Raw genomic sequence first — 22,398 nt, forward strand, 5'->3', positions numbered from 1 at the left:
AATGCTGAAAGGAAGCAAATGCCGTGTCAGTTATGTTATTAAGTTTCAAACCATTAGTGGCATGCTTTTGTTTTGCTTTCTGGGTGGGTTTTTGTTTGTTTGTTTTGAGAGCATCACACAGCCACAGCACAATGCAAATTGACTAAACCATGTGTATCTGCATCCAGATACTTCTTCATGTTTTAGGAAATGATGGAGGATCAGTGTCTTGTTCTTTTTATGTTGTTGGCTCTGTTAAGTCTTAGGCAGCAGTATGCTTCATATATTACTCCTTTAGGTGAGGTGTATAATAGAAAACAAGTCTACAGGGGAGCTGACAGCCCCTTTTTTATATGTAAAAACTTCGTGAGGCACCTTCATTGGGCCAGAAACAGTCCTCACTTGAGTTTTGGACTTACTCTTAAGAGTCGGCTGTTGAACACCACCTGCTGCACAGTGCTTAGGATAGAAATGATAAAAGGCTTGTCGCTGCCCCCAGCTCCACCAGCAGCTCGTTGCTTTCTTCCTCTCCCCAGCCCTGTTTAGCATCTGAGTGCAGCTAGTTTCTGCCTTGAGGACTGTAGAGCGTTCTGGTTTGAGCTTGCGTGCTTCCCCCGAGTCAGTAGGGCATTAGCCATGCTGCTAACACCCCATGCTCCTTAGTGCGCCCATCACGTTCCTGCTTTGTCTAACGCTCCCTGGAGAGCAGTGTTTCCCTCTGGTTTGCCCCGATCCCGCGGTGCGGCTCCCTGCCTCCTTGTGCCTGCAGCAGCTGCTGCTGCAACACGCGCCGGCCCTCCTGCCACTGCTTGGACTTGCCACAGTGCGCCAGCTCCATGCACTGCAAGCCCTCTCGCTGCCATCGGGAAAAGCAGTAAATATAACAAATCCTGTTCTTAGGGAAAAAACCCATTGTTTTCAAGCAAGGTTCTGCTAATTGTTCATTTTCTTGTCCTGTGGTAGATTTGCGTTTCTGTAGCAGGGCAGTGAGGAGAGATGTTAGTTTATTTATGCATGTCCAGCAGCTTCCTTACCACATCACAAATCCTGAACCAGCTGCTCATCCTACACTGGGCCATGCAGAACATAGGACCTTTCTAAAACGATAAACACAAGATTCTCATGTGAAATTCTTGATCCAGTCCTCTCCAATACAAAAGTCTGTTTTCTGAAAGAAAGAAAGAGTGGCTTCTGTGTCTACTCAGTAATGAATATATAGCTGATGCTTTGCTTACATGCATCACTCACGTCTAATTTATTTCTGATGACTTTTAAAGATATTTAATCAAGTATCTCATCAAAATATTCTTGTTCTGACGTCTAGCAAAAATGTACATAAAAACAGTTCTTGAAAATGTAATAAACTTCATGCTCATCACATTCTGTTTATTTTTTCTCCAAGCGTGCCTTTCTGTGATAAAGGTAACAGACAGTAGGGAAGCATGTGTGCTGGGGTCATAATTCAGCTGAGCTGACCCTTATGAATAGCATGTAAACAATAGTAAGCATATGGATTACATTAGTCCAGTGGGGCCCTTGATTTAAAGAGCACGAAGAAGTTGGAAGGAGGGATCTGCTTTCAAAACCGAGGCAGGGTCAAGAACTGAAGAAAAGCCATGATGCTGGAATGACATATTCAGCTTTTTCCTGTTTCAGGATTTACCAAACTCTTCTTAAATTTCTGTTTTAACTTATTTTTCAACAATGTTATTGAAAATCCTTTTTTATTGTCATAACATTTTGCTATATGCCTGCAGTTAAGCACTGTGAATGACAAATGTAGCTTGGAAATGAAGCGAGCCCCGCATATTTCAGGTGGCAGTGCACCATGTAAGTATGCTTGTGGTGTGATTATTTTGGCTCGGCTTTGGAAATCAGTTGATGGAGGAGGAGAGGGAAATCATTTCTTCTGAGGACTACAGTTTTCTATGGATGGCTGAGAAGCAGCCTGGACCGGTTGGCTCTTTAGAGTGAGATTAAAGGGCTCATGGGATGTAAAGGCCAAAGTGCATAAAAGAGAGGTATCAAGGGGTAGGTATTACATTTCAGTGGAGCAGAAGTCCTTCTGTGAGCTTAATCAATAGCAATATAGAAATGGAATCTTGACTTTGGTCCGGGGTTGCTGTTGTTTTTAGTAGAATTTGTTTCAACCTTTAGGAAAACATTATTTTTCCTGTCAGAACCTCCAAGGTAATCAAGCTCAGTAAGTTACTGAAACACTGGTTATTCAGAGTGTGCCAAACGTTTCTAGTCATATCACAAACTTACTAAATTATGTCCACATCCAACTCCACCTCCATAGTGCAGTCAGCTGAATAATGAGGGAGAAGGACTGTATCCCTGGGTGAGTGTAGCACAAGGTAAAACTTAGAGCTAGTACTGCTGTGGCCTTGACTCCAGAGCTCAGTGGATGCACAGGCTTACTGTGAGAGGCTCGAGTCTCGGGATCCTGTGAGGACTTGGCCAGTGTATGGGGAAATAGCAGCGGGGCTGGCTTCTCTGCTCTGGGTTGCTGCTGCGAGCCCGTGCCATTCCACACCTCTGACGGGTAGACACCTTTACAGGTGCGGCTGCATCTCCTCTTACCTCTACGACGGGTTTTGGAGTTGGTGGGTTAACTCTGTGTTTCTTTCTTCTTGGTGGCCTCTAAAAGGCTATGGTAGCTCCATCTCCTCGGGATTTTTCTCCATTGCCAAAGTCCAGCGTTGTATCGACTTTGCATCAGCCCACAAACTGTACCCAAGTTTTCCTCAGAGCATTCACCAGACAGTTCTCCAATGCAGTGGTCCTTTCATCTGAGGTCCCTATGGTGACTATAAATAAATTTAATAAATAAAGATGGACAAAGGGCAAGTTTACATAATGTGAATACACCACTATCTCCAACTTACGATCTTTTAACCCAAATTCCAAGCCATATCTCTCTGTGCTGCAAGCCATTTTGAATTGATGTTTCCAGTAAGATGCTGTGAAATGCAGTATGAAATGCTTTATTAGAATCCTCAATTCGTATTGCTTTTCTGTTAAAAAAAGAAAGTAATTCAAGTTTTGCCTAAATTCTGTAAAGGGCACTTGGAAACATTATGTATAGAAATAGGCTTATACAAAGACTACAGTTTTGTTTTGGGTAATACGTTATTTTGAAGCATTTTCCTTTTTCTACTTTGTATATGCCTGTGTGTAACTTCACTGACACCTTCTGTAATCCCTAGTAGCCTATCTCACGCTTAGCAAGTCTGCAATAGCTGCTTGGATTGAAGGATAATTTTATCTGTATCAGTTTCCCTATTTCTTCAGACCATAAATATTTAATATGCTGCAAGCTATTGTACAGACTTAGGACACTAGCAATGCCTTACCTCTCTTGCTCACTTCTCATGACGTGCTATAGTTATGGCTCTTCCGCTCTTCTTTGGTTTGTTTTTGTTTTTTTTTTTTATTTTTTGGGTTTTTTAAGTTTTTTGGGTTTTTTTGTGTCATCCCCATCATCGTCCCCCCACCCTGAGTGGTGGTGTATAGAACAGAAAACCTGTAGCTTGTTGAAATACCTACTGTGTTTTTTTGTGGGCTCGTAGAGGACTGGATTCAGTGGCTTGGGTAACTTTTCCTGATCCTGTGTTCCTAGCTTAATGGTAAACTTGAGTCATCAAGGAGAAATGGCATTAAGGTGGCCCCAAAACTTTTGTGCAGACCCAGAGCTGTACATAGAAAACTTGTGTAATTTGGAGGCAGTAAGAATCGCGATAGGAAGGCAATAGCATATGTAGCTAATTTGCAGTGACAGAGATTTCAGATAGGAAATAACTTCGGGTGCTCATGAATAACACTTCACTGGAACCAAACGTGTATGCACATCTCATACAAGCCTCTGTTGTTATTTTTTTTAATGGAAAACAAAATAATACTTTATTACCATTGGCTTTTAAGCTTACAGAAGTCATTTACCACAGCTGCTTACTGTGGGAGATTTAGTAACATATTTATGCTAACAGGAATTAACAGATGAACACTTAAAAGCAAATATAACTTTAGGATTTTATCCAACATCAGCTCAGCATCTGCAACATTGCCCAATTATATCAGTGTTCCTTTATTTAAATGATTCTGTTTCAATACCTTCCTGTTCAGTAATGAAGGCCTATCTTCAATCCTGCCCATGCTACATAAGGTGATTCAAAAACAGTGGGACTGGAAGAAAACCTTGTATATCTTGGCTGAAAAAACTGACGTTCCTAGCCTCTTTTCCCCGAGTCTAAATTTTAAACCTACTGGTTTTGTAAATTCACACTGATTTGTGCAGGACTTCATTTCTGGAGACCTTGAGACCTGGTTTTCCCACTGGTTCCACACTGGCAGTTTTGACAGATGTTGAAGAAATTATGGACGAAGGCAAAGTGGTGAAGTGAAGTGGAGTAGGTAGGCAGCTGTTAACGTTATCAAATTGAAACATCCCAAGTACATTGCAGCTCTGAAGATTAAAATCTCACTGTTATATGAGCTCCAGAGTTAGGCTGTCAGTTTAGTGGCCATTGTTACCATTAGAAGTTACTGATTTAGTGAAATTATGGAAACAAAGTGCTGGGAGGGATGATAGGCGAGTCACCCTACCCAGTCACCGGCACCTGGTGCTGTTGGAAAGCGAAGATATTATTCTTTTTAACATATCGAATGTTTCGCTCTCCAAATGTTACTCGATACTTCATAATTCCTTGAAGCTTTTTGGCCATTCACCATCCAGAATTGCAAGTGAAAACTGGGACCCAGTTCAAGAAGCTGTCTCTACTGGCATGCCCCCATGTTCTGCTGAATCCATGGAGAGCCACGAGCATGGGGTACGCTCAGGCTGGGTCTGTAACTGTCAATTATGCGTGCCCACGCTGATCTGCCACGCCGAGGCCAAGAGGTGGGGAAGGGCTCCCGTCTGTCCTGCTGAGTGGGATGGTCACGTGCAGGCTCCATGCTGGGAGCTGCTCCGGGGGTCCCCCCATGGCCAACGTCTTTGGGTAAAGTCAAGGTGCATGGAGGATGAGGTAGGGTTGGCTGATCTCCGTCACAGAGTTGTTTGGAGAAAATGTTCAGCCAACCGAGGCACCTTCTTAACTCTGTGAAATTATGTGAGGAATTTCAAGTGCTGGCGGGACACCTGGAGCTTTATGGGAAGGAACTTTTTTGTTATAGAAATAAAAAAAAAAAGTGAAGATTTTGCTTTTGGCAGCATGCTATTCGTATACATGATGGTGTTCTCCCAGACAACCGTTTTATATTAAACCAAAGGAATACCTTTTTAACTTGCATTTACAACCACTGTGCAAGAAGAGGGTGGGGTTTTTTTATCATCTCCACGGTTTTGTCTGCACGATAATATATGTTGTATAATCAGTGCAAATAGGTACTGAAGAAGCCTGTAACTGTAATAAAACTGAGAGTCTTCTGTAACGTGAAAGATTTTGCCATCTGCCACTTTAATATAATACAAGTGGATTATCTTCCTCTCATGAAAATCATATATTAAATTGAAAATGACCAGACAAAATAAATTACGGCTTAAAAAGTGGTGGAAAGTAGCACAGTTAAAACTGAATTTGGGGAGTAGCTGATGAATGCCATAAAATCCTTTCTGAAGAGGTTTCTGAGAGAGCGGAAGAAGGGCGAGTATCTTAATTAAAATGTGTTGTAATAATTTTTGAATTTGGCTTCACGTTTATTGTAAAAAGAACAACAAAAAAGCTGAGAATCTAATGCCTCTATCTCTAGTGGAATGCACATACCCCTTTCTAGCTGACGTTAATCTGGTTTTGTGGAAGTGGAGTATTAAAACAGATTGTTAATGCTTCCATCTGGGTCCTATTCTTTCCTTGCAAATGGGCTGAATGTTGCAGCGATTTGTTTGTATTTACTGCCTTTTTCCTCAACCTTATCACCAGCCCTCAGATAGCTCAGGGAAAGAAGCAGCTTATCAAAACTTCAGGGCTGCACAGCGCTGAGAAAGCAGGCAGCACACCAAGACTCTGGCAGCTTGTTGCATTTGCATCCCTATGGGTTTTCTTTCTGTCTTATCATTTTCAGTTTCTGTAACAAGCAATAGAAAGAATTGATGATTCGGTGTGGGATGCACAAGACTCACAGAAACTGGAATTGAGACATCTTGACTTCTTAGAAATTGGCATTAAGCGCAAAAATAGGAATGTTTAGAAAGGAGCAAAATACCTCTTAAATGAACTTACGTAGAGATGATAGAAGATTGCAATGGACACATACTGAGCATTAAGCATATTCAGTATCCTACTTTTTCTTACAGATAAGCTGTTCTCAGTACTTTTTTGCAAAGCTAAGCAGTGGCACTGTATAGGTAATGATTATGGGCTATTCCAATGAATGCACAGAGATAATTTCATTTCTGTGAGTAGTGCCATTGACTACAATGGGACTATTTCCATGTGTAAAGTTAGCCTGGAGCGTAAGTGTGGGCGAGACTGAATTGTGGGAAAGATTGCCTCTCGCAAAAAGGCTCTCGGGTAACAGAAATATGAAAGCTCCACGTAGACCTTCTGTTCTGGAAGATCAGTTACGGATTGTCTTGAAAAGTGGGTGTGAAATCTACATATAATCCAGCATTGCAAAGCTAAAGAACTGGAAATGTAAGCGAAGAACCAGTTGTTAAGGTAATGCGTTCTCTTATAGTTATGAAAATCTTTCACCTGAGGCTTTCGAAGCACTTTGTGCTTAAGCAAGCGTTACATATTCTCTTAGAAAGGTACTGTTAAGGATCATCACATGGAGCAGTGAGGACATTATGAATGGCTGGTCAAGGATCATGCGATCAAATAATGAGCATTTGCGATTCCTAATGCTCTCCTTAACGATGAGGAATTATCTGTCCTAATGCTCAATATTGGCCGTAGGCCACAGGTTGGTCTCTGACCGTGGCCGTTGTACAGAAACTTTGTTGGCCAGTTTTATCTGCTACCTGGAAGAATGAGGAGGGTATGGCTATTCCTAGAAAATATGAGACTGCGCTGGGGAAAGAGGAGATACAGCCTGTTAATAACTGGACTTTGGGCTTTGCAAAGAGAAGCTCTTCAGGAGATTTGGAATAGGACACTGTCTTGCTCTTTTCAGTGGTCACTTACTCTTCTTCCCAAAATCAAGGTGCTCTTAGGCCTGGTCTGCAAACTCTCTTTTGCACTGCTGGTAGCACACATGAGCAGGATTTTCTTTGCCCAACTATTATAACCCTGGATGTGGACCCAGCCATACCAGCACAGCAGCACTCCCTATGTCAGTAGCTTACTCCATTCTGTGGACATGAATGAGGTGCACTTTTAAGCACTTCTGTGCTACTGTAACTGAATTTTCCTTTGGAAGACCATACTGCATAATGTCTAATCTCTCAATTTTATAAACCAGTGGTGAAGAATTTTAAACACTAATATAATGATGAGAAGTTTCCGAGATGTGGGAAAATTTTAAGACGTTTATGGCTGTGCTGGAGGGAGGCAGTTTATTGCTGTGTTTCCGAATGAGAAGTGAGTTGCTCAAAGACTATACTAAGCATGGTATAAAACCAATGAAGAACTAAAGGGAACCTGCCTCAGCTGCTCTTGATGGATCGCCTTTTCCTTACACTCCACTATAGGAGCTTGTACTGGAGTATCCTGGAGCCGGTCTTGCTCTGCCCATGACCAGGCTACAGGGACTAGCTTTTACCCCACATCCAAATCAGCGAAGGGAAGGAAATCTGTGAAGATTCCCTCTGCGAAAGGAAAAAGCAGGAGTTATTTTTCCTTTAAAATCCATGTGGGGCCAGTGTGGGGAGACATCAGCTTGCAAACGTATTTGTAAAGCCTCTCGGGCCTTGCATAGAGGACTTTGTTGGGTTAGCTGAATCAGCAAACGTTCTTTGCATCGATGCACGTTGCAGTTAAACAAAAGATTTTTGCCTGCTGTCAGTCCCTGGACAAAATCCCCTGCAACAGCATGCTGATTTTTTCACACTTGGGCACTTATGTCAGAGGCACGTCGCTCTGAGGAATGGAGGTCTTCCGTAGAGGAGAACTTGGACCTCTGCTGGCACACCGTTAATGTGTCCACCTGGCTTCTGCATGAGAGGGAGAGGAGACGCTCCAAAGAGCCGAGGCTTATGGCGCCCAGCGCCGGCTGTCTGCCCACCCTGTGGGGCAGGCTCAGTCTGCAGGCTCTGAATAATGCAGACAGCTCTTTTTTGGTACTCTCCTCTAAGCAAAACTCAGAAATGGCCTGTCCCACATGCCACTAGGTGGCACTTTAGGGACATGGCAGTCACTTGGTTTTATTCATTATGCATGAGCTGCATCACCAGAACTAGGGGGTTTTGTTTTTCTTTCTTTCTTTCTTTCTTTTTTTGGCCAAGTGTAACTATTTATTTATTTTTACCACCTGCCTGCCCCAGCCAGTCCTTGCCCTGCTGGCTGCTGAGCTTTGCCGTCCTCACATCCTGGCAGCGGGGAGGAGCGGCCAGCCCAATGGCCCAACCTCAGCCAGCGGGTAGGTACCACAGCCCTGCAGCACAGCGGTTGCCACAGCTGTTAGGCTGACAGCCACATCACAGCACTCGGCTAGTAAAAAAATGTATCTTGCATCAGTAGGAGCTGTGATACCCAACTGTTGGAAATTTTGAAATCTTACACTTTCTGGCATCAGCACTCCAATTTATATTCGCTTCCACAAGAACACAAAGTTTACCCTTTTCTGCCTTTTCAGTTCCCTTCAGTTTAAAATAGTATTCTCCTGCAATGAGACCATTAAAAAAAAAAGGGGTGGTGGTGGTGGTGTTTCTTTTTTACCTCCCACCCTCCCTCCAGGTCTTTTATTTTACCGTGTTTTCAATTTTCCTGCTTCTTTGCAATTGACATTGTATAGTACCAGTCTATTTAGTTACTTCTACGCTGTTTGAACACATTGGTTCTTGAAAAGCTGCATTTCATCTACACATAAATAACATGGGGTTGGTCTCCTTTCTTTTTCATTCTGTGGAATAAGTTACTGTATTCTTGCTTTTGATACAAGGTTTAACGTAGACTCCAACAAAAATGTGAGCACCAGAAACTGCCTGCCTGGCCAGGTTAGGGGGGTATCTAGTGCTCCCTGTCCAAGAAGGGCCATTAAGAGCTGGCTCTCGTCTACCTCTGTCATTGCTCGGTGGTGTGCAGCAAAGCTCTAGTTTATAGTGTGCGTATTACGTGGCTCTCTGAAAGACTGTGTTTACTCTTGCTGTCCCTGAATGAATGATTTGTCAAAGAGATGTGATTCAGTCCCAAATTTATCGTGTGGCTCCACTGGGTATTTGAACTTTGCTATTCCCAAATCATTCATGAAGGCCTCATGGACTTTGCCAGGGTACTGTTACGAGTGCTTAGAGCCTTCATTTCTTTCAAATACATAAAAAGTGGTTGTAGAAATCATGGAGGTTAGGGGCTATTCAGCTTGCTGATAAAGAATGCTCTGTTGCATTAAACGCACTTCTAAAGGTCTTCGATTTTTGCAGACAGAAAAGAAGATTTTCCATTTCACTCCCTATTTGTACCAGAAATCTGTTATAGAAGCAGCTCTTCAATCCATGAAAAGCTTTCCAGAATTGAAATGTTAGTATCAGGTAGTTATTAAAATCCAAATATTTAAGATATTAATATCCAAATAATACTGGAAAACTACAGAGCGGGTTTGTTTTGTTTTTGTTTTTTAACCATCAGATAACACTACAGGTGTAGCACACTTAGAAGAAGCAGGGAGAGAAATCTTGTCAGCCAAGACACCTTTTCCTCCTCTCCAGAGGAATTTCACATGCATTTTAAAAAAAGATGATAAATCTCCCTCCTCTGTGCACATGTTCGACACCGTACGGTTGGAGAACAGCAGTAACCTGACAGAAGCGCATTTGCCCTACAGCTTTCTGTACAGCTCTTATTGTGTGTGCTATGAAAGAAATGGAAGCGGTACGAAAAAGTTCCTCCTTTTTAAATATACCAAATTCTGTGCTTTCTGTCATTTTTATTTAACTTACAGTTAAGCACTGGGAAACTTGTGACTGCTACAGAGCTTGATGGGCCTATGCAGAAACCTATTGGCAGCAGCGAATTAGGTTCTTCAGTGCGTGACAGGTTATTATTATTAATTTTTATGGCTAAAATCCTGGCCCCTTTAAAGTTTGAGGTTTGCCTTGAACTTGGTTTTAAATGCAAGCTTTCACCTGTGTAGAAACAAGCCTCTTTTGAGGACGGAGCCGGATGGCGGGTTGCCTCTCCTGCCTAGGGGCCGTTGTCAGCCTGGCTCTGACTTGGCAGAAGTTGGGAAAGAGAAGAGGCCGCTGCCAGAGCCAAGTGCCCTCAGCCTCCCCGCTCCTGCCTGCCTTCCCTGTCTTGGAGAGCCAGCCCATACCTTCTGGACAGAAAACAGCCGCACCGTGTTTATACCATGTTTGCTGCAGCATGCACAGGGACAGGCAGCTCCAAATCCTGCCGCCCTCCCTTCGCTGATGTGCTGTGCCCTGTCCTGGTGAATGGAAAGATGCTGGAAGATTTCAGGAGAGGCGAAGCAAGGGATTAACCCTCTGTTTTAACTTGCTGCTAGGTCAGATATGCTGGGGGGAGGGTGTGTTGTTTTGCCGAAGTGTAGACCTGTGTGATGAGTGTTCAGCTCAGTTTCTGTTGGAAATGTGAGAAGGGAGGAGGGAAGAAGATTTATTTGGCTTCTTTTATGGTTTGTGTTTTCAGTAACTTTACTGGAATTTTTGGTATAATTCAGACTTTCTTGCTCCAGCCTTGCAAACTTCAAAGACAGAGGCTTACTCCAATGAATTTTCATCAGCATCAGGAGATGATAAGGTGACAGGGCGCAACCAAGATCTTTGTAGCTTTTATCCAACCCCCTTAGTCTTGCTCTGAGTATTTAGGCCGTAAGGGAAACTCTAGAAGGTCTGGGTACTAGGTCATTTACATTCAGAGACATGGTTCCTAACGCTTCACAGAAAAACTTTTCTCTTGTTTTCCTAGCACAATAAAATGCAAGAAAACGGTTTCATTAAGAATCTGCAAAAGATGTGTCATCCATTCAGCTGTCACCCTGGATCTCTATTTCCCCTACTGTTGAATTGTTAAAGTAACTTTTCTTTTCTGTATAACGTTTTCTTTCGTTGACTTTATTGTATGTGACTGCTAGTCGTTTTCTGGGTATAGCAATGACTGATTTGTTGTTGCAGACAGAGCAAGTATCTGAGGTTGAATTACATCCTCAGATGAATAGACCCCCATCGCAGGCAGAAGAAAACAGTTCAGCAAAAAAGGTGAGACCTGCACTTGTACCATTGTGGAGTGATTTGCCTTCATCAACAAATGTGGTTGGTTTAAGTTTTAAAGCAATTAAATGGAGGGTTAGGGTTACGTTTTCACATGTTTACCTTCTCTGGAGGTCAAGACGCTAGAGAGAACCGGGATCACGTGTGACATCAGCTCAGATAAATCATTAAAAAAGCTCTTAGTACATACACAACGATGCACGTGCTTTAAGAGAGGCAGCTTGCCATTTGTTTCAAATCAGTAGGGGCTTGTGGAGCCTTAGGGAAGACGAAAAAGAGTTTGATTGTACTTGACCCCTGTCTCTCTATAATTCTTCCAAATTGTGATGCACTTCTTGCTTCCAGTTATTGAGGATTTGGTTTTGATGTAACCACACCTGTTTGCTAGAGGTCAGAATCTGCTACTAAATGCACATAGACTGGGAGAGATTTGCTCAAGATATGCAGTTTCTAATATGTTTTTGTATGAACATATCATTTGTATAACGCAAGCACCGAAATTGCAATGGCAGTCCTCACAGGGCCTTGCTTAGGGATGGAGCGGCCTTAGCAATGGCTGTGAGCCTTTCTCCACTCCTGGTCACGCTCCCACCGCCTCCTTCCACCAGCCTCAGCCAGAAGGGGTTTTTGATAGGGGGCAAATGCAGATCCTTCCTGCTCCAGCCCCTCCTGCAGCCAGGGAGCACCTACAAGACCTTTGCTCAGCCCAACCAAGAACTGTTGGCAGGTGCTGTACCTAGTGCGTACCTTGCCCAGGGAGCATCACCACACTTCTTACCTTAATGGGGGCACAGACAAATGTCCGGTGTCATTTCCTGTATGCAATAAGGCTTTCGGGGCAGCGTCCTTGCTCCACTTGTGCTCACTGCATGCTGCTACTAGCCTAGCCCTGCTTCTTCCTCGCTCTGCTTTGCAGCCCTCCTGGGGAAATGAAATCCTTGTGGTCCACCTACTTCATGCTGGCTCCCTAAAATACAGAGAAGCCCAGGCTGTGGGGTGTGGGAAGCAGGTTGTTGGTGCAGCGCTGACCCACCTTCCTGGTGGGTGCTTGCGTGGTGCAACAGCAGCCAGCCAAAAAGCCCCTGCAGAGGGCTCTGCTTTTAGGTATTGGATCATTTCTTCCAGTATTGCGTTTGAAATGGAAGAGGGATTTATCTTATGGATTTGGTAGGTTTTTCGCAGTTCAGGGTAGACTGGGATTGTGCATTTGGCATCCCACTAGTTTTATAGTTGTAGAAGGCACACGCAAGTTCCTCACTTGCTGTACATCGTGCGTTTGCAGGGAGCTGCGCATAGGCATAGGATTTCAGAGCACAGTATTGTCTGAGATCTGTGCAGCGCTGATGTGCTGACGTCCTGATCAAAACATCTCATAATATTTTTAGATATTTTTTTTTCAGTAATGGCCAAACTTTTTTAATGTTGAAACCCCTTGTTTCCTTATAATTCTAATTCCTCTAATAATTGTAATCTCCTAAGATTAATTATTGATGGTCTTATGTTGGTTTCATTCTGTATCACTCATAGTAGACTCTTCTGCTGAGTCAGGCTGCTTGCTGCAGTCTTGGGTTTTTTTCTTATGATTGCTAGGTCATTAAATGCTTCCTCATTTAATTTTTTTCTTATTTTATTAACATTTGGCCAAAACATAGTAAGGAAGATAGTCTGTCCCAGTAAAATGTGCACTGTGCAAGTGATAATAAAATTTGGTCTTTGGTCTTGACTGTGACACTAAATGTATAACCTTTTTCAAGTCACTTCATCTTTTTGAGTCTTAGCTTTCTCATTCATGAAATGGGGCAGTAATAGTTATATCCCTTGTAAAAGAGATCTAATAATAAAATAACACTGAAAAGGATATATTTATAGTTCAGATTTAAAATGGCTATAAGGCATTAAAAGTACTTATCATTGCAAAAGAAAGGATGTCTTAATTTAAAATAATGAAAACACTTCTTACCACTGAAGTCACAAAAATCCAAGGCTCTTTGTTTTAACCAGACTGTTTCTTTGATGTAGCTCATCAAGAGAAATAACTAGCCTTCTACACTTCCGACATGTTAATTTTGCATGGATGTTTTTATACATTTGTCTTTCTAAGCTATTTTCAGTGTTGCTTCATGTAGGAGAGGAGGGGAGAAGGGAGAGGCTCCATGACAGATGGGTGAGGTAGTAAGTTGGGATGCAAGTGATTGATTATTGATTCTTACCAACTGAGCATAATTAAAAATAAATCTTGGTTTGGTTTTAATGCTTTAGGGTCAACTGGGGGCTAGTATATGTATTTATACCCCTCCCTCCGCCCCCCGCCCAAATGCACACAGAGCTATACAATCCAGTTCTGAAGAGCCTGTCATCCAGATGAAGACAAAACACCAGTATAATCATTTCATTCATTAAGGGGTTGCAGGAGTAGTTGTTCCTTTTTTCAAAGGCAGAAACCTGAGAGGCTATTACCAAATTTGAATTAAGCTCTGTACCTCTTTAAATTATGAAATCTTAGGCCAGCTGTCAGCAATTTCTGTGTCACAGCTATTCCCCAGCCTAATGACAGGACGCATATGGCCTGACTTAACGTTGCTGTGCTTCTCCCTTGCAGGAGGTTGTTCTCGCTCAGCCGCCCTCCAAACCCGCCCGCAGGAAACTCCGGACGGAGGCGCAGGGGCTGGAGACCCCCGAGCTTTCTCCCACTATAAATGTGACTTCTTCCCTGCCGGCCGTCAAGCCTCACCTCCCAGTCCAAAAGTAAAAACCTGTACCAAGCATGCCAAACTGCATGAGATCTGATGTGGCAGGGTTTGCTCTTTGCGTAATTTTGTGCTTAATAGTTCTGGTTTTGAGAATGCTTCACAACATACAAGTCTCTGAAATCTACATCTGTCTTCTCAAATGCAGACTAAGTCTCTAGTGACTGTATAAGTTGGTGATATTTGAATGATAGGCTCTTCTTCAAAGGTGTGCTACCTCTGTACCTGGTAGACATGTCTGAAGAGCAAGCCTAGCTCTTCAACCAGCATCTCTAACACAACTCCTTTTAGCTCTGTGGGTGTGTGGTTTGCCTGGCATATATTTTCTGGAATTTTGCTCATTCGTGTGGACAGATACGACCAGATAAATGCCCAGGAAATTGAGTCATGAAATGCTTGATGTTGGTCATATCCTTGTGATATTCTTCATCGCAAGGCAGGTTGGAAATGAACTCGCCACTGGTATGAGCTGAGCCATAGACCGCTTGTGATAATCCCATAATTGCCAAACCCAGCATGTGTTGTTTGGTCTCATAAATATAGCTGTTGAAACTGTCAGCAACAAAGACTTGTAGGGTTTTCACCATATATTTATTTAATAGCAGTGGAGAAAGGGCTGTACAAATAGTAAGCGAAGGCACTTGAAGCCCTATAGGGTCCATACATCTCCATCAGCTGAAACAGTGTGCAAACGTGATAGCCCGCCTTCACCTGAAGCCTTGCAAAGACATCTGGTTTGGTCTGAAACAAAACTGAGCTGCCCAAATCAGTTGAGCGGTTCTTGGCAAACTGTTTATCAGTAAACTGAATCTGTGCTGCATAATTGGAGATTAGAATAAGTAATAAGACTCCTAGGATGCCCTTAAAGTGCTATTTTGTGCTTTGGGGGTGCATATTCCACAGTGGTTCAAAGGAAGATAACAGCATTTGTTAGCATCTTGGCTTAATCCTGTCTTGTCTATATCTTTCCTAAAATGTTTAAATGACCACAGAGGTGTATCTCCCTGTTTTTTATTTTTTCCTACCATTATTACTTTATAGCCTGTGGAGAACGGTTTGAAGCAAAATCGTGAAGCAGAAAACTGACAGTTCACTGGAAGATGGCAGCATAAAGACCTGCCTGTGCTGCGAAAGAGATCCTGTTGCAAAGATCAGTGCCGTCAGCTCTGTTAAGAGAAAAGAGCTAATCGGGACTGTGTACCACTATGGACCTTATTTAAACAGGGCATCTGTTTTAGATCAAATTTGTCATTAAAGAGCTCTTGATGCCTCATGTAAAACTTTCAAATAATCTATTTGGAAAATGGCTTGGATATTCAGCCAGTATTTTCTGTATTTTCTTTTATTTTTCCTGTTGTTACTTGTGTTTCTTGGAATAGGTTGGTCCTTACGTACAGAGCTGTCTCTTTTTGTACCTGTCTGCCTAACTGTAATTTCCTCCAAATCAGTTACCCTGGAATATAGAGTAATAATAATAATAGGAGAGAAATCTTTTCTTTAAGCTGCAAAAGAGATGAGGAAAGTCCATAAGCCATCTACCTGTTCCTTTTTGTGACATCAGATGGTTTTGATGGAAATGACTGCTTTGAATGAAAGAAAGATTAATTTTTGAAGTAAAGAAACATCAGAATCAGCAGTGTCCCAAAAAATCTGAGACCGTATTTTCATGCAGATGTCCTTTCTTTCCGCGTAGAATGATTTTTGTATTTTCTCTTAACGACTCCTGAATCTTCAAACGCTGCAAGTCTCTGAAAACAGCTAAAGCAAAGATGCTGCAATAAGTACAGCTATGCAGGGATTATTCTTAAGCGGAATCAGAACGCAGTGATTTTGAAATAATTGAGACAGCCTAAAATGTTTCTGTCATTCAGATTAACAAGTGTGACCGTTTTACTTTCAAATAGTCTACCTGATTCAGCCATCTCATTTCAGTGTTACATTTTTCTTCTCTTAAATGTGTAGTTCATACCTTGTCTTTGAAGTGTAGTCCATTGTATATGGAGTACAAACGCGCAAAATGGATGGCTGGTCTTCTGGCATCAGCCACTGCTGAGGCTCTTAATTGAAATGTTTTCTATTTATCTGTCTGGCAGACAGTCTTCCAAGCAGAAAAGGGCTATTCAGACCGCTATACGAAAAAACAAAGAAGCCAACGCTGTGCTCGCCAGGTTGAACAGTGAGCTCCAGCAGCAGCTGAAGGTAAGGAATGCATTGAAAATCGGTGACAAAGCTCCCTGCTATCAGTTACGTGTCACCTCCAGCAGAGAATCTTGTTCGTCCTCTCAGATGAAACCTACTGCGTTATTTCCTGCTTTCTTGGAGGGAATAACTGTACTGTATGTGTGGATAGGATGAGGCTTTCTGGGAAAAGTTCTAACCTATGGGCCTACAGCTCCACTGGCAGTTAAAGTCTAAAGGGTGAACTTTGTCTTTCTGAACAGTTTGATAATGTGATGGCATCAACTAGTGCAGAAGAGGAACTCAAGCATAGCTTTCTTGTCCTCTGATCAGTTGTGCTACATAACTGTCTCCTGGAGTCAGGCATTTGGTATACATGGACTGGCTAAACCATGCTTTACGTGAACTTCTAACACTGATTTTTAATGTCTGCTGACTTGTCTTTTAACATGTTCTCAAGGGGCTGTTTTCTTATAAATACCAGTTGTGGTGGTTCTGTTTTCTCAGTCCAAAGGTAATACAGACTTCAGTTTTTCATCTGCTACACCTTTTTCTTCCTTGCATATTATGAACACACTTGCATGGAAAGGGAGGTGAACCCCCAGTTTCACCTTGACTGACAAAAAAGTGTAAGTTTGATTCCGTGTTCAACTTGGTTTTAATGTAATTTCTTAACTGGCTTTCAAGGATCTCCCCAGACTGATGCAGGGTGGATGCTCCGTACTGAAATCATAGCAAAATATAGGACGGCGATTGAAATAAGCACGGAGATGAAAGCTTTTAATGACAGCACATTGCCATCATTCCTTGGCTCAGGTCTTATCTGTTTCCATGCGCTATCTTCAGCACGCTTAAACTCCCCGACCTTCATGAAAACAGGCCAGTGCTGTTACCTGTATCTTATGGTAGGGTGAAGGAAGCACATAAAGACGGACAGATTTGCCTGAGTTCACACAGGAGCAGAAAACTGAACTTGTCCTTTAAGTCGTATTGCTGCCTGGAAGCTTTCTGATGGAGCAGGGCCTTTTATGTTTTTATGGGGACCAGAAGACTCGACGGGTGCCCCTCAGGCACAGCTCGCACTGAGACGCGGGGAGCGTTCAAGTGCACTCCCAGGCTGGGGCTGTGAGCGTGCCCAAATGGGGTACCGAAGCCTGGAGGAGTCACAAGTCAGCCTGGCTCCCACACAGGCCGGGGAGCCCTTTGACGGGAGGTCAGCAAGAGCCAGGTGCCCCTCAGCGCAGGGGCAGCCTCGAGACCAGGAGAGGCTTTCCCAAAATCACTGATCCCCAAAGCTGTCATGGTTAGTTTCTGACCGAGACTGATGATCTTCCTGACGCATCTGCCAAAGAGGTAGATTGCAAAGCCTGTGTTGTCTTAGAAAGACTAAGCCTCATTCGTTTCCAAAAGGAAAGAGGTTGGCTGTGTGAACCAAAAATTCTCAAAAAGCAGTTCTGAGGGAAATGTGATTTCAAAATAACCTCATTTTCTTTGGTAAAATTGCCAACCTGTGGCCAGCGTTGCTGCATCCCAAGCTATTCCACTGGCCAGTGGATGACTGCTCCTCTCCATGATCACCCGAGCAAGTGATTGAGCCTCCGCATTGCCCTGCTGTAAGGGAGGCAGTAGACGGCTGTGCGAGGTGGTTGTGTCGCACTGGTACAGTGTTTTGAGACCGCAAGGAGAGCTACTTAAACAGCAGAGCCCCTAGCCTCCAGTCAATGCCAGAGGTTTGCCTGGCTGCTCTTCACTGGAGCGGGGTGGTGCAAGCAAGCATCCCAAAAGTCACAGCACGTCTCTCTCCCTCCTGCAGGAGGTTCACAAGGAACGAATTGCCTTGGAAACGCAGCTGGAGCAGCTACGTCCTGTCACCGTCTTGTGAGACCTCCCGCACCACCGTGCAGTGGCAAGAGCGGAGCACGCGTCCTGACGGCCTTGCAAGGAGAGGAGCGTGGCGTGGCTGGGCAGAGCTTCTGCCGAGGCGGTGGCGGTGGGGAGGACCAGCTTGTCAGGTCTCCTTTCACCCCGCTGCGCACGTTTGCCTTTGCAGGTGAAGAAGGTACAGAAAACAAATATCTGACTGCCGGTTATTTCTGAGCGGGGGATTGCTTCGCCTTCTTTCCTCCCTTTTCCCAGCCTAATGTGTAAATGCAGTTTATCACTGAAATGAATAACCCGAGAGTATTTTATTTATGTAAAGAATTCCTGATTTATACGCATTCTGGCAGCACCTCCTGCCCCAATCACTAAGAGGTACAGCATTCCTGAATTCTTGCTTAAACTTAAAACTCATCCTCTGAGATGGGCTTCTGGATGTTACTGATTCCGGTAGGATTGTATCATGGTAGAGTACCTGTGGGTTTAATGTACTACAGGAATAAAACTCACTAGACGTACAGAGTCTTTATCCGCAATCATATGTCAGATAATTATTTTCTTAGCACTGTTTATTATGCAATCACGGATGTATTTTAATGTTAGAGAACTTGTATTTTATAAGTTCAAATCATATGAGAGAACAGTAAAAAAAAGTGTAATTATTTTGGAAATTACAAAAAAACCCAACCCTGTTTTTTGAGCTGTAACTGTTTCCTATCACCAGTGTTTGATCACTTGCTTGCAACTGCCAGTGTCTCTGCATCCTTTTAGCATGTTTGAGATCACCGGTTTATAGCTTTTTTTTTTTCTTTCTTTCTTTCTTACCAACAGTGTGTTTCTAACAAGATTAAAAATGCATTCTGGGCATTTTTATAAAAGCTGTTCTACGTACACTTGTATTAGTCTGCTTTGTTGTCTTAATAGCTGCTGATTTGTTTTAAGGATGTGTACAAGAACTGTATTTCCAAAAGAAGAAAGATAGCAAAAGTGCTATATATGAGGTTATAAAATGTGTGATGGAAATAATTGCCCTCTACAACAGGCTTCCGTTAAGGTTCCTTTGCACCTCACTGGAGATGCTACTGATAGGATGAAGCTGCTAATGCTCATCTATTTTCTAAATGAAGAAGCAAAGATTAATTTTTTTACCTGGGTGTGATCCAGGGCCAACTGAATTCTGCTAGAATTTTTTCCATGGATGCAGTGGTGAGTGGCTTCGGTCTCAGTTCTCTCAATGGAAGCTGGCTAACTAATGTTGCTTTATTTCTTGGGCCAATACTCTTGTATTGGGCGACTTCAACCATAACAATGTCAGCCCTGCTCCTTGCATGGATATGACGTGTGCTTCACTGCAAGGGAATGTCACCTACCTGTTGCCCATCTTAAACGTGACGCTGCACGTGTTTCATATCCTGTTGTTCACTGACCTAATTTAAGTGTACGCGTTCGCCTTGCAGAAAAGGTGCAGCAGTTTTTCACCGTTGTTGGTGTGATGCTTTCTCCCTGTAGCTATAGGATGGCCCTAGGGCTGAGAGGAAGAAGCAGCAGGTTTGAAGCAGCTGGGGTAGCCTCCCGTCAGGGTGTATCGTGCAGTGGCTGCGGTGGGGTATCAGAGGACACCAGAGCAGCCAAACGCTTTGTTGAGAGAGAAGACAGACATCAATGGGAATGTTTGAAGTGATGAGGAAACAGTTGCTTTTGCTGAAAGGGATATGGATGTGGGACATGGATCCAGAAGCCTGGAGGTGAAAATAAGCAATTGCAGAATTGTTACTGAAAATCTGTTTTTGTAACCCGTTGGTTTCAATTCAGCTAAACATCACTATGTCAACAATCAACAACCGTTTCTCTGGATTTGGTGGTGCTTTTGTGCGGCTGTTGCATAGCTGGGGTCAGACGGCCATTCCCGGTCAGTGACAAAATGCGAGAACTGCAAACTTTTCCGGGAAGCTGCAGAACAGCTGCTGCCCTCTTGCTAGTAGTGGTATTCTTCAGAAGTTGTCATCGCTTATTTCATATGCTCATAACACTGAGTCATTCCTGAGATTTTAATGAGGTGAAGCGCTCATTCTTTGTTTCCTTTTTAGTTCTTACATTGGCATTTGGTTAGTAAGCCCCTACTTTTCGATAGGAAATAATCATATGGCACGCTTGTTTTTTATTTTATGGGTGATTTTTTTAAGGAAAGCTTTTCAATGGTTACAAAGAAATGTGCACACTGCATCTTTAAGGCAGTGGAGGACTTTTTCATGTTTGATAGGAGCTTCCTCTAGAATAATCCCCCATTTATTTCACTTGGGTTATTAATGGAATAGATGCTGTTCAAAGGAAGGTGAAAAGTCTGCTTTATATGTCTTTTTCAAATGTCTCCCTTTAACATACAGGGGTTTTTTTTCATTAACTGGAAATTAGGATACTTAGCCAACAACGAGATACTTACTCAGTTGTTACTCTGCCACAGGACTTAATACATTTAAAAATCTAACCATCCTTGCATTTTTAGGGATGCAATCAAATACCCCACTCAGCTTCAAGACGTAGAGTGTGAATTGTTTTGTATTCTGTTTGGTGAAATGTTGGCTATGATGATGATACACTACTTCATGGAGAGAGTAAAGTGACGTATTCAAGGAGAAATGTCGGTGTGTTATACATACGATGCAGGAAGTTATTCTTCTGTATGTCTCAGTACTTAAGCATTTGTGATAGCCCATGAAAATGAAAAAGTGTCTCTGGTTTTGGGGGGCTGTTAGCATTTTGAGAGGGAGAGGAGGCGGCCTCATGAAGCTCTAGGCAGTGCTTCTGGCAGCTGCTCCATGCAGCCACGCTCACAGCTACTATTAACAGACCCTGGCTGGTCAAAATTCACATCTAAATCCAGTACCACAGATTTTCTCAAAAACTATTTTTCCTTTGGAAAAATGTGGGTATAGCGAAATCATCATTTCTTGCAGAAACCTTTAATTTCTGAAACTTTGGATGGAAGATGCTCCTAGACCCCAGACAGACCATCTGGTCAGAAAGGGAGACCTCACAAGCAGTTTGCTCCATGTTCAGGGCACTTTCTTGAGGTACAGGAGAGCGATCAACTTTAAGCCCCTGATGTGCCTGACCCAGGACAGCAACTAGGACCTGCCTGTCCCAGCTTATGGCCCGATCAAGGAGCAAGAGCAGCTTCCCACGCGTGAGGTCTCACTCTCCTCAGTTCGCCGTTTTTGTAGGTATTTGTGCAGAGCAGAACATGCCCAGCAAGAGAGGATAACTAGGAACAGGAGCTGGAGCACGGCTTCCTAGCATCTGAGAAGATGCGCAGACCATGAACCTGGCGCCCCTTTCTAAGTCTTCAATTTCATGCGGCTATTCTGGTTTGGACAATTTAATATTTTTGTCTGCAGGACAAGACTAGGCAGATGAGGATCTTCCTCAGTGTGTGTGTAAGTGTGCGCTCACGTGTCTTCCTTTTGATCATGCATTTCTTTATGGGTCTGTTAATGTTCCTATCACCTGATACCTTTCTATGAAATATTTGTTTCAATACATGGTAATTCAGTGGTGACAAAAGAAAAATGCCCAGCTAAGTGTAGTGACTGATTGCCTTTGTAGATCAAGCCATTTTTATTTGAGCCTTCAAATATAATTAATGAACTGCTAATTAAGCAAGGTGTACTGTTTCCATTTGAGAGGCATCCCTTTAAACAAACTGCTTGTGAACAAACATTAATCCTTTATGATCAATGTCCTTCTCCTAGTTATTAAATTTATACTAAGATGCAGTGGAAACATTACCACCTCTTTCAGACAGTTCTCAGTTCTCTCTTCCAGAGAGTTTTGCTGACAGAGCAAAAATGTCAGTGATTAGTGGATTCAGCCCTTTTATTGATAAGTTGGTGAATATCCTTTTTAACTCAAAAGATTATCTCCAAACTGTTTTTATGTCTGTGGCAGTAGTTTTGCTGGTGGGAATTCTGTATCCACACTGGGGAGAGGAACTTGTTCAGCTATCATCCAGACAGTCCCAGCTTAGAATCATAGAATCGTTTACGTTGGAAAGGACCTTCAGGATGATCAAGTGCAACCGTTAACCTAGCACGGCCAAGTCCAGCACTAAACCATGTCCCTAAGCATCACATCTGCACGTCTGTTAAATACCTCCAGGGATGGGGACTCAACCACTTCCCTGGGCAGCCTGTTTTGATGCTCGACAACCCTGTCGGTGAATAAATTTTTCCTAATATCCAATCTAAGCCTCCCCTGATGCAGCTTGAGGCCATTTCCTCTCGTCCTATC

At 43.0% G+C, this 22,398-nt stretch overlaps 1 protein-coding gene across 1 annotated transcript in view; it reads left to right on the plus strand.

Annotated features, from left to right (window-relative positions):
* The window catches only part of REPS2 (RALBP1 associated Eps domain containing 2), a 96,294-nt gene extending 77,432 nt beyond the window's left edge, over positions 1–18,862 (plus strand). Inside the window, exons 18-21 of the mRNA XM_009325496.1 lie at positions 11,213–11,296; positions 13,908–14,053; positions 16,149–16,254; positions 18,047–18,862. Coding sequence (XP_009323771.1) covers positions 11,213–11,296; positions 13,908–14,053; positions 16,149–16,254; positions 18,047–18,115 — 405 coding nt within the window. The 3' untranslated portion in view covers positions 18,116–18,862. The remainder of the gene's footprint in view (positions 1–11,212; positions 11,297–13,907; positions 14,054–16,148; positions 16,255–18,046) is intronic.
* Positions 18,863–22,398: the final 3,536 nt, after the last annotated feature.

This window comes from Pygoscelis adeliae, unplaced genomic scaffold, assembly GCF_000699105.1.
Source record: "Pygoscelis adeliae isolate BGI_AS28 unplaced genomic scaffold, ASM69910v1 Scaffold386, whole genome shotgun sequence".
In the NCBI taxonomy this organism is placed as follows: domain Eukaryota; kingdom Metazoa; phylum Chordata; class Aves; order Sphenisciformes; family Spheniscidae; genus Pygoscelis; species Pygoscelis adeliae.